This window comes from Helianthus annuus, chromosome 9 (genome assembly GCF_002127325.2).
Source record: "Helianthus annuus cultivar XRQ/B chromosome 9, HanXRQr2.0-SUNRISE, whole genome shotgun sequence".
Classification (NCBI taxonomy): domain Eukaryota; kingdom Viridiplantae; phylum Streptophyta; class Magnoliopsida; order Asterales; family Asteraceae; genus Helianthus; species Helianthus annuus.
In genome coordinates, this window is record NC_035441.2 from 88,559,366 (window position 1) to 88,571,891 (window position 12,526).

General features: G+C 36.7%; 1 protein-coding gene across 6 annotated transcripts; it reads right to left on the reverse strand.

Moving 5' to 3' along the window:
• Window positions 1–392: 392 nt before the first annotated feature.
• Window positions 393–3,874, reverse strand: LOC110877838. Of its 6 annotated transcripts, none has more exons than XR_004868316.1 (6): window positions 3,639–3,874; window positions 2,782–3,540; window positions 2,566–2,669; window positions 2,283–2,495; window positions 1,148–1,327; window positions 393–827 (listed from the first exon to the last, which is right to left on the reverse strand). XR_004868316.1 is itself a non-coding variant. In XM_022126058.2 (6 exons), the coding sequence occupies exons 2-5, from the start codon at window positions 3,265–3,267 to the stop codon at window positions 2,381–2,383; spliced, it is 417 nt and encodes a 138-aa protein (XP_021981750.1). In that variant the 5' UTR covers window positions 3,268–3,540; window positions 3,639–3,870; the 3' UTR covers window positions 393–827; window positions 2,283–2,380. The 6 variants fall into 6 exon arrangements, 4 of the variants coding, with proteins under 4 accessions (XP_021981750.1, XP_035833980.1, XP_035833979.1 ...); XR_002557316.2 differs by lacking the exon at window positions 1,148–1,327 and having other exon boundaries at window positions 2,782–2,960; window positions 3,338–3,540; window positions 3,639–3,869; XM_022126058.2 differs by lacking the exon at window positions 1,148–1,327 and having other exon boundaries at window positions 2,782–2,960; window positions 3,249–3,540; window positions 3,639–3,870.
• Between the last annotated feature and the right edge of the window lie 8,652 nt (window positions 3,875–12,526).

Below are 12,526 nucleotides of genomic sequence, written 5' to 3' on the forward strand. Positions count from 1 at the left end.
AACATAACCCTTGTTAGTAATTCTAAGGGTGTGCATAAGAAAAGTTCAGTTCAGTTCGGTCATAACTAAAATCTAAATTTTCGGTTAAGGTACTTCAAAACCGGTCATAGGGATTTAAAGAGTTTTAAAAGGATGTAAACAAACCAACCCAATGTTCTCTTAAAATAATAGATTACCAACCATGACCATGTTTTTACGGTCCGGATGAGTGTACAGTCATTCAGGTTTGAGGGAGATTAGGAAGGAGCCATTAAAGAAGTGAGGATTGAAGACGACGTACAGTCCTTGTCCTTCCTTTGTTTCAAGAATAAGTCAAGGTGCAAGTCCATGATTGGGTTAAATGGTGTAAATTTGAGCTGAGTGTGGTGTAGTTGGTTAATTAAAGTTCACAGTTCTCACAAAAAAAGAGAAGGAATACAAATTCAAAAGTTTAAATACAATACATGGTGGTCATATCATTAATTACAATCAAAGAATTTTATTACGCATTGAATTAATAAACAAAAAAAGAAATAACAGTAAAATATTAAACATGAATTTCCTGTTACTGATCAAGTGGCATCCACTCAATTCGCAGGTCTATTTCACCAGATTCAACGTTTTGGAGTTCAAGTGTGACCTCTTGTATCACCTTCCCATCAATGACGTTCACAATGCTGTCTTCTAAAAAATGCATTATCCTCCGAATTCAGCCATTTTCCTATCTACACATCTTCTAATATCCCCGCATCCCCAAACGCCATTGTAGATGTTATCAACGGGTGGATATCAATTTCCGCTTCTCCCATTATGTCGTCAGCCGAGAATGTGTCGTGATCAAAAACTTGCTGCAACCAAGCACCAAAAATGTTTAATCATAAATTATATATGTATGATTAAGAAACTATATTATTAAAATATTAGTCTGACCCTATTTGATGAAACCACTTTAACAAGTTATAAGCATCTCAATACACTTTACATGACATGCTTTGTTTAATATTTATTATGAGTGGCAAAACAAGTGGGCCGATCTGGGTTGTCTAACAAGTCGAAACATGTTCCGAGTCATATTAGGTAGCTTTGAAAATAGGTCAAATGAGGTTGGGTCTAAACGGGCCCACCTGCTATTGTATTTGTTTTTTATTAACGGCAAGTAATGACGTACCAACCACCGTGACACCGGGCGATGTGGCCAAGGTCGACTACTCGACCGCCACCAACCCCATGGCTCTCCCCAGATGATCGGAAACCCGACCTCCACCCGCCCGAAAGCAAGACAGTGGAATAATCGATAAAACCTCGCCTCCCATCCAAGTCGAACCGGCGCCACCCGTACGCTCTTCACCTGGATGCCGTAGAAAATAATGAGAGTGGGAATCGAACCTGGCTCACAAGGAACAATTCTTTCCCCAACCACTCCACCACTACCTCATTCGCTATTGTATTTGTTTAATTTTTTTTATGGTATCTAGAGGTAGGGGCAACGAATCCAACTATTGAGTTACTTGAGTTAACTGAATCTTGTTATTCGAATTTCGAAATTTTGAAGCAAGACTCCAACTCAAACTGGATTCGGAAAAACCGACTCAAATTTGAAATTCGAATTCGAATTGATTTGATTCCAAATAAATGGTGTAAATAATTCAACTTAAAAAGCCCATATTACTAATATTATATTATATTATATTAAATGGAAAAGTATGTGTATATCAGGTTCAAACTTTGAATCAAAAATCACATATTCGAATTAGAATACAGAGATTGAATTTAGAATTGGAATTTGAACCAAATTGAATCGAATTTCGAGTTCTTCGCGTCCAATTCGTATAATGAACACTTGAACCAAATTGAATCATTTTTTGCTGGAATAGGAAACAGTAGACAAAGTAATTTGAACCTAAGTACATAACAGAGGTGGCACTCTCAACCCATTTAACAATGAATTGCTCGAATTTGGGTTATGTTGTACCTCAAACCGGTCTCCTTGGCAAGAAAATAGCTAAAACCAAAATGGGTTGAAAATTGCCCCAAGTGTGATCTAATGTAGTCAACCACCTTAACCCTTTGATTCAAAAATTGGATTATCATTGTCATAACCATTTTTTGCAATATAATTAGCATTTAATTATTTATAAAAAGGGTTTGTGGGTCAGCCCAAGCATTCAACCGACCCATATAATGTAAAACATAACACTCAGAACCCGCACGTGTTGCCACCTCTGAAGCACAAGATGATAGAATACATGCACCAAATCTGAAGTTTTAAGAAGAGAATAATAAGTGAAAGCATTTAGACTTACCACTTTATCAGGCTTGTAATTCTGAAGAACAGAAAGCATAAGCTCTTCATTTCAAACTGGAATCAAGTTACACATCACTACCGGACGTCAAGCAATCATCAGAAACATGGTAGATTTTCCATCGATCGCAAAAAGCTAGATGTCGAGTCGATGGCTGCTGCTGCAGCTTGTACAGCTAAATCTTTGTATACGCTCAGTTCTGCTTTCAAATTTCTGCATGTTATCAAAATCAAAATTAGATTTTGAAAATAAGTTGGTTTCTTTACTTGAAAGAAACTGTTACCTGTAGTCAATGGTTTGCTTTTGCAAATTGTGTTCCGGATGAAATTGTAGAAGACCATTATTACAATGCATTAGCATTTCATTCACTTGGTTCAACGATCTCTCCTGTAAATAACCAATGTTAAAAGGAGAAAAATTAAATATACACAAGAAAAAATATAAAAAATAATATAGATGCATATTTTGTTGTGATAAAACATTAAATCAATGAACGCACCAAATGCTTTTCTTCTTCTGAAAGTGCATTATCCATCTGATAAAAAAGAGGACCCCATCTAGCTCTATGCAAGTCAGCATTTCCTATGTTTTCTTGATTAAAAACCAATTCTCTTGATACCAATAATGGTAATTCTCTTTGGATTGCAGCTTGAACTCTTTTTTTACTACGCCTTAACGCTGCAACAACAAAATTAACAAGGTTATTCATGTTCAAATATACTCTAACTAAGAACATGTTATCAGTGATTTGAATTATATATTATCGTTTCCCTGCAAGATGGCCTTTGACCCTGTTGAAGAAGTTCTAACCATTAAGAAGCAACACTTGCAGCTGCTAATAATACAAACAGTGCCCATAGTGTGTCAACATTATGTTTAAACACGGTTATCTTAAAAACTATATTGCCAATTAGACAAAATTATTTCTTTTACTTTGTTGGCCACTTTATTCTACTACAGTAATACCGCGAATATGAGGTCCCATAATGATGAAGAGAAATTGCCCAAATCAAGCAAACCTGTAACCCCAAGCAATGCTGGAATTCTATCTTTACCGTATCGAGTGGATCTCTATCGTGAAGAACATCGGACAGAGAGCACTAATCGAAACCCTAGCCGTCGCCCCCGCTTTCTGGCTTTGTCGAACCAGCACAAACACGCCACCAGTTTCTAAACTATTGAAATCAGCAATACAATCCTCAAAATTACAAATTTTCAACATCAGTTTCTAGAACTAACTAAATCTGAAGCAGATGACCTACAAAAATAAGAAAAAAAAAAGATTGCTAGAATTACCTTCGTTGTCAGAAAACGTACATGCAGCCGATAAATCAGAACAGGGTTGTCGGAACCTACCTCAACCACCATCTACAGCCAGATGCTCGTCTGCCACCAATCTGCTCGAGAATCCCACTGCCGGAACCCTAATCAGCGGATTTTAACACTGCACACCACACCGTCACAGGTTGGGGTCATGGATTTGAATTCGAATGAAAGTAAAACCCTAGATCTGGTGAAATCCTTACAGATATGTTCATGAGTCGCCAGAGAGAGAGAGAGAGAGAGAGAGAGAGAGAGAGAAAGGGTTGATGAAGTTTTGTGAGAGTAAATCAAATGAAAGTAAAACCCTTGATCCGTGTGAGCTGAATATCAACCGTTCAGATCACAATCCGTGTGAAAAGGTGAAAGAAATGGATGGCTGAAGATGAATCAGTTGAAGGGTAAATTATGTTGTGTTTCTTGGTGCTTCAAGTGTTGTACATTGTGCATTGAGGGTGTTTTCAACACATTGTTCAATTACCATTCTGTCATTCCTATATCCTTATTAAAGTAGTATATATATATATATATATATATATATATATATATATATATATATATATATATATAGGGGAAGGTTCATTTGAGAAGAAATTTAAAATGTGAGAAGAAAAAGAAGAAAGGACATAATGGTAAAACATTAAATAGTTTATAACTCCTCCCATTAATTATGTTATCTCTCATTAATAAAGCAAAAAAACATTTTATCCTACACATTTCAAAATTTATCCTACATATATCTTACACTTACTGAAATTTAACCTACGCATGTCTAAATTTATCATACACATTTAAGAATTTATCCAACACATACTAAAATTTATCATACACATACTAAAATTTATCCTACACATGTCGAAAATTGTCCTTCACCCTAAATTATTTTATCTTGAAAGAGTATATTTAAAATGGGAGTTACAAGTTTAATAAGTTAGCTAATTAATTACAATCAGAAATTTACCTATATGCCCTTATTAATAACATTAAATACACATATTAAATGAACTAAAATGGAGCATTTCTATTGGTTTAAAACTTATCCTTTTTATTCTTACAAAATTTTTCTTCTCATTTGAACCTTCCACTATATATATAACAATTCCATTTGGTTGTGAATAAGTGGGATTGCTAAAATGAGCCATCCACTGGCATGATATGTGGTGCCAAACCAATTACTTATTGAGTCTTATTAATATCAACCAAATATTTTAAAAACGTTCAAATTAATTGAAAGTAAAGTGTAATTTCCCTCCCTAAAGTTTGGTCCAGATTGTTGTGTGACTCTTTGTCTTTCAGTTTTTTCCCGATGAGACCCTAACCTTGTTATTTCATTGCCAAATGCCCCCAGATGTTAGTCAACAGTTAAGTTGACCAATAGAAATGGTTGAATTTACTTATATACCCTCAACTACTTTATTAAGTATCCTCCCTCTCTTCTCCATCATTTTTACTAGCCTTAATTTGATTCCATGTCTACAAATCGCAAGCCAGCTCCAAATCGATCATCAAGAACAATGTCGGAATGGTCGTCGTCTTCAACCACAAAATGGAGCACACCGATCATGAGGGTTCGAAAGGGGGTTCGTTAAAAGGTGTTTGCTCGTGTGTGGAAGTGTGACAACCCTGAAACTGTCATAACTGAAGCTAACTTTGAAAGACCATTCCTATGTTGTGTAAGTGTTTATTCTATTTTACTTCAATTCCATTCTTGTAACTGAAGTGAAAAACCTGTATCATCAGATTGAGTTGTTTGTGTCGTGAAACAATTACGTGAATTGTGTGTGTTTCGAGTCCTTGAATTGATGATATTACGTGTGTTGAACAGTAGACGAAATGTGGTTTCTTAAGTTGGGCTGATAATCCCATATGTGACAGATGTGAAAGTGTAGTTCCTACTTTGTTATGGAAATTGACAAGAAAAACGAAATGCTTAAATCCCAAGCTAAGCAAGTGATATTTTGGAAGATTAGTTTTGTAGTTAGCTGGCTATTGTTTATCGTTTATGTTATTATCGTTTGATATGCTTGATTTTGTAATGTAACGAACCTTTAAAGTCTTGTAATGGATTTGATCATTTTCACTTATGTCATCTATGTTTATCACATTTTAAGTGTGCATTATTATTTATGTTGTTGCGTTAATATGTTTGCTATTTTGATAGCGTTATTGTAAGCGTGTGATTCTAAGTGCAACAGAAGTTTTGGTAAAGGCAGAAGAAAAAGAAGTGGTTGAAGATAATTTTGTGAAGGAACTGAATTTGCCTGAAGTTGCTGCAACTATTTTACAGGGATGAAATCAAGGTGTTTGAAGAAGATGTGCAAGGGGAACATGTAAACGATCTGGAGTTGGAAATTGACAGTGAGGTGTTCAAAGAGGCTTGGTACTGCAACAGGCTGGAAGAAAGTGACAGGTGGTGGTTTCATGATCCGTATCTTGGTGATCATGAGTCAGATCCTGAATGGTCCAACGATGATTGTCATTGTAATGATCCATGTTTTCACGTTTAGTGTAGTCAGAATTATGTTATGTAATGGGTGGATAACAAAACTTATTATGTAATGGTTGTTATATGAAAAGTAATGTATTAGGCCACAAATGGCCTATTTTGGTACCTTTCTTGATGTATTTTGACTTTCTTCGGTCAAAAGGTTGGAAACAAACCAAACATCATCATGTTTGTTACCATCTTTGACTTTCTATAGTCAATATTTTTATACCTAACTAAAGTCAAATGATTTTAACACTTTGTTTGACTATCTGTAGTCAACGGTTACATAACAAGCCAAACATACATTGTCTGAGAATACAAAGCAACATTATCCTCCAAACATACAAACAAACAAACATTGTCTTAGAAACACACCATGCAAACAAAAATTGTCTTAAAGTAACGAAACAGGAAATGACGACGACACACAAATGAACTAAATAAACATCAGCCTTCAACAGATTGTGGTGCACCCTTTTTTTGAGTTTTGTGAAACAGGTTGTTGAGCGGATTGGGCAGCACCACTCTGGCCTTTGCAGCTCCTGCGGTTATGAACTTTGTCACAACATTTCGTACAGTTTATGCTTTTACCTTTCCTTCTCATCTTACTTGTTGTTACAAAATTTTTCTACACCTCCTTAACAGACACCTTTCTCTTCTTCTTAGGTCTCCCAACCTACAACAATGACACACAAATATATTAATAACTTTTCTGATTAGCACAAAAGGAAAGCCATGTGATGACGTACTTGCTTATGATGCTTTAGAGGAATTAATGTTGTTGGGCATTGGGAAGGAGTCCACATTTCAGGTCATGGTCATTGGCTTTTTCCCATGTTTCCATCCGATAAACTTTGGGCACCCAGTTTTCGGGAATGCCAGCCCAACCATTCCTCAACATGTCCCAAATTGTAGCAACAACATCTTTACAAGGAAACCCAGCCAAATTACATGAACATGTCTTCTGTACCACTTTGACCACACACTAAGATCTTGTACCACTCACCTGGTATTTTGCTGCATTAACCATGAGGACATTCATTTCTGAAGCTTTTTCTTCAGCATCTTTGAGGACTTTTACAGCATACGGTGTTAATGGACCTTTTGTTCTTGCTTGAAGCTTTTTCACATTAATAATTCTTTTTATCATGTATTCCCTGTTGAACTCCAGACATGTGATTTTAGACTTATCTCTAGCCCCAATTATCTGCCTGTTGAACAACTCGCATATGTTGTTCAACAAAATATCACATTGAGCCCTAGGTGTAAAAGGAGCTCTTGACCATGATTCTGGTGGGATTTAAAGTAGCCAATTATGTAACTTGTTGTTAGCAACCTTGATTTCCTGCATGGCAGTTTGGAAGTAAGGCATGCTTGTCATCATAGCTGCTCTCCGTAACATGTTTTTAAAAACATCTCATGGCCATTGCTTCTTCATGTTCTCGTGTATGTGCCTCAGACAATACTTATGTTCTGCATGAGGGAAAACCCTTCTCAAAGCTAGATTGAGACCCTACATGTCATGGATAGGAACAAACATAAGAAACTTTCAAACATACACATGATGAATCGTAAGTTTGACATACCTTTTGTTGATCATTGATAAATCCGAAATTAGACTCCATAGTACAAGAGCAAAACATAATGGATAGATACCATTATTGCCATCCACACCTACCACACTCAAGATCTTTCTGGGATATGGCTCTTTAATGAAACAGCCATCCAATCCCAGTAATTTTCTGCCACAAAGCTTAAAACCTCTCTTCATGCCAGCATAACATATGTAAATCTTCCTGGATTGCCTTACATCACCACTACAATTAACATGAGGCTCCACATCAATCTTAATTGAATTACCTGGATTAGCCTTTAATAGTTCATCATAATAGGTTCTTAACAACCCATACTGATCTATATAGTCACCATTAATTTTTGTTGAGGCAATACACTTTGCTCAAAACACTTATATAATTGAAATGTGCACCTTTCGTTTTTTCTGGTTAATATCTTGAAGAGCCGGCAGGGGTATATGAGGGTTGCTTTCAACAATCGACTCTATCTCTTTGGCTATGAAACTTCTGGTATAGACACCTACTTCTCATGTATGAAGACAGTTATGTTGAGGCTGAATTGTTTTCACACACTATGCATCTAGGGTTGATTTTCTAGAGATTTGAACATCAAATGGGTAGGTAGGTTTTTTTCCTTTTCCAAAGTTTAGGTTTTGCATCCTTAGCCCCACTATTTTGGCCAATTTCCATTTCTACACCCTCAAATCCTACCAATATCGGATTAGCACCTTTGCATACTAACCTATACCTTAGTGGTTCATTTCTACCAATGTAAATGTCCCTTCTAGCCTTTAGAGCATATGCTTTAACAATTTGATTAATCTAATGCTTATCTTCGATAAGTTGGCCAATATACAATGGATAAGGTTGCTCTCTACTTTTCGTTTTTTGTTTCCTAATTCTCCTAGTTGCTTCGTTTAGCACACAAACCTTATCGCCTAAGTTTTCACTACAAGTGTCAAAGTTGTCCATATCAACATTATAGTCTTCATTTTCTTCATCAAAACAATCATCGTTGAGGTCACCCTCTACCACATCATGATCAACCATTTCCTTAAAGTTGCTCATGTCGACTTCTAAACTATCCATTGAAGGATTGTTATCTACTACCATGTAGTCAACATCATCCTTGTCTGATTTTTCGATCCTGCATCACCTTTTTCTCCTTCTTTTATATCATCATTTAAGACTTCTTCTAATCTGGGTGGGTCATTAAGATCTTCAGTAATGTCCATTTCTAGACCGAAGCTAGGACTTAATGGAACTGGTTCACTAGATTCAATTATAACTGAGTCCTTACATGGAGCAAAAATTGTTAACTCTTGAGATGATTGGTTGGAGTTTAACAACAACCGTGAAACCCAATATTCAACGTAAATCTCAATTAACTTAACACCTTATTGGACATGAGTTCTAATATTTTCAAAATCAGTATCGACAGACAAACTTCTTAAACCATCATCTAAACACAAATCAGGCTCTTTATAATGAAAGTAGACAACCATATATACATCATAATCAACTTGTTTAACCATCTCTTCCAACATGTCTATTCCAAAATCATTTGTATCAGAAAAATTGGCAAAATCTATATGTGCAATGTCACCTAGCAGGTAGTTTTGGTCAAGAGTTGAGTAAACTCACCTCCATGGAATATCTTCAACGTAAATAATGTAACTTCATTGGCTATAAACAAAGACAACGAGAAATTTCAGTTTTCATATGCAAAGCTTCATCCTTTGCTATACACTGAACATTACAATCGATATTTATCATGGCATAATCGGTTTAGGTCAAAATGTGTAGATCCCGTTAACGGATCTTTCAATGATATCAATAATAATCTAGTGTTTGTACGGAATCCAAACACGAGATGATTCAAGAACAATAAACCACAAACAGTAATAAACCAAATAACTTATCTTGCATTCACCAATTAAAGAGACTGATACAAGACACAAAAGGGTTTCGGCTGGCTCTCTAGGACTCGTGTAAACTGATCAACCCCAAAACATCATTAGGGGTTTGATTATATACTAACCATTTGGGCCTAAAGCCCCTACACAAGCCCAACCAAAACCTAGACCCATTATACTTGACTTCAACCCAAAACATAAGTTAAATATAGTTACGAGTTCAACCTAATTAACTATACTAACCCACTATGCATAAACCTTTGGTTCCAACTATCTCCCCTAGGTTTATAGCATAGGGGCACGTCAATCTTTAACTGCTTCCACTGCCACCAATCTGATCATTATAACCAGCAAATCCTTTCTTCCTGACGTGCAGTGCACCAACAACACCTGCAGTCCACTGCTTAGCTATTATCTCATACTTCTCAGTAGACCTAATCTGGTTTTGTGCTAGCACCTCCAAATCTTGTAGACTCATTGTCAATAAATCAACTGGATCAGTCAATCTGTACTGCACGTCATCATCACAAACAATTAAAGCCTGCCCACAGTCTCATCGTATGCCCAGAAATGCAAATTCTTTAAACCACCCTCTAGGATTTTCTTCACTAATGGTATCATCTTCTCTTTGTCTGTAGGTGGCAAACCACATTCTTCATTCTCCTATTAGTTCGAGTATCACGTACTCCTAGAGCATGTTTCAAGATGGATTTCACAGTTTTCATAGACGGAAATCCTCGTGCAACTTCTCGCTTGAGCCTATCAAAGAACAAATATCCTCTACCATTAGGCTTTTCATCAGTATACGGTGCATTTGCAAGCATAGATAAATCCACCTTTGTTAATGACTGGAACTGACCAGGCTTTGAATAATATTCCACTTGACCTATTTTTCTCTTAATCCACCACATCTTTCGATCATGGTCAAACCCCCAACTCACAATCCCTGATTTGTTTCCAACCTTGTCATAATGACTATCACCAACATCCATCAAATGACGAGTAGCTTGAACATCAAGATCAGCTGGATTCAAATTTTTATTCTTCACAACTACCAGTTCCCTTTTCTATTTCAACCTCTTGGCCTTCTCTTTATCTTTTTTTTTATCACCAGCAGTTCGTTCTGAAGTACAAATCCATAGTAGCTGCTCGCTCAGCATCATCTTTTGCAAAAGCTCGAGCTCGATTCGCAGCAACTTTCTCATATTTCTCAGTGTCAGTTGGATCAACAAACTCTTGACCTAACTTCTTCTCCAACTTTCCACATATATCGTATACAATGGAGAACAACAAACTGACATCTCCTTGTTACTGATCTATCTGCTGATTCTTTTGAACAATCGTGTCTTCTAACTAAATAATCTTTGCATCTTTGTGAATAGAATCTTGTTCAAGAACCACGATTCTCTTCTTAACTCCCAAACACTGATAAACACATCATTATCATTTGAATCATCAACAAACGACAACTTTGAATGTGTAAACATCGATTCTTCATGCCTTATGCCACTAGAACTGCATGGCTCGTCATGCACTGCAATAGATGAATTTCCAATAGTAGTAGTTTCTAGTGGAGTTGATATGGTGACAGGGGTTTCTTGTGGAGCTGAGACACTAACAGGAATCTCTGAAGAAACTGAAACTTCAGCAGACTCTGAGCTCACATCTATTCTCGTCTCAGTGGCTTCAAAATCAAACATCATCTCTGTTGTAGTAGTAGCAGTTTCAAAATTGAACGTTGTTTCTGTCGTCGCTTTGGCAGTTTCAAAATCAAAGTTATACAAGCCATCATCATCTTCATCATTGACTGGTTGTTCTTGTATCTGTTCTACAAAAACTCTGGGTCGAGGATCTCTTTGTCTTCGCTTTATCGGCTGAGAATCAGAGTCCTGTGGGTCTTCAGTCACTGGCTCCTGATTTTGTAACGAAGAATCAGGAGGAGGATTCCCAATCTTTTCGTTAATTGACTTTAGAAGCAAAGCCAGATTTTTTGCAGTAATCACCAGTGGAACAGTTGACACGGTAGTACTAACTTCAGCTTCAAGAGGAAGCTCATCATCTCCATCATTGCTAATCATAACGCCTTCATTGTCATAGTCAAGATTCTGAAACTCTGTCTCAGGCTCTTCCACATCGATTATCTGAACATTGTGTTCTTCAGCAATCTCAGCATTGACCGGAGCATTTACTGGAGCATTTACAGGTTCAGCCACCACACCTTCAGTCTCAGGAAATTGGCTAAACTTTTCTAACGTTATCTTCCCCTCAAACAGATCAATAGATTTCTTCTTTGGTGCCAACGCTCTAAAGCAAGTTGGTCCCATTGGCTTCAACTCCAAAGTATTTCGACTCTTTACTAGACCAGGATACCGAGCATTCAGAATGATCTGTATAAATCTTGGATACATCATAAACTTATCCTTATGAACTCCAGTAATGTTCCTTTTCATCCCTTCAAACACGTACTACGAGTAGTTGTAATCTTGATTTGTAATCATCGAGATGAATGTTGCAGACTGGGTAATGTTTAGCTGATCGGTTCCTCCTTAATTTTCTGTTATGCACATAATGAACACATGCATTAATAATCGCCAATATGGATGAACGAACTTCTTCATCAGAGGAGGGTAGGTTCCTTCATAGCTCAAACGAGGTAAAACAACTTCGATGGCAAAACAACTTCGATAACTTCAGGTGCATGGTTGATTGGATCTGTCTCGTTATCGCTAAAACACAGCACTTCCGAATGATTTGCTCTGTAATCACAATATTTTTCTGTTGTATAACGGCATCTATCGATCCCTTTCCTTCACCTCCCTGTGCTTCAAACTTTGTCGTCTTCCAGAAATCGAAGAGTAGATTTTCATAGACAACGGGGTTTTCTCAGAGAGCGTGAATGATCTTGCAGTTATTTAGACCCTTTGTTGGATCTGAGTTTGTTTTTGA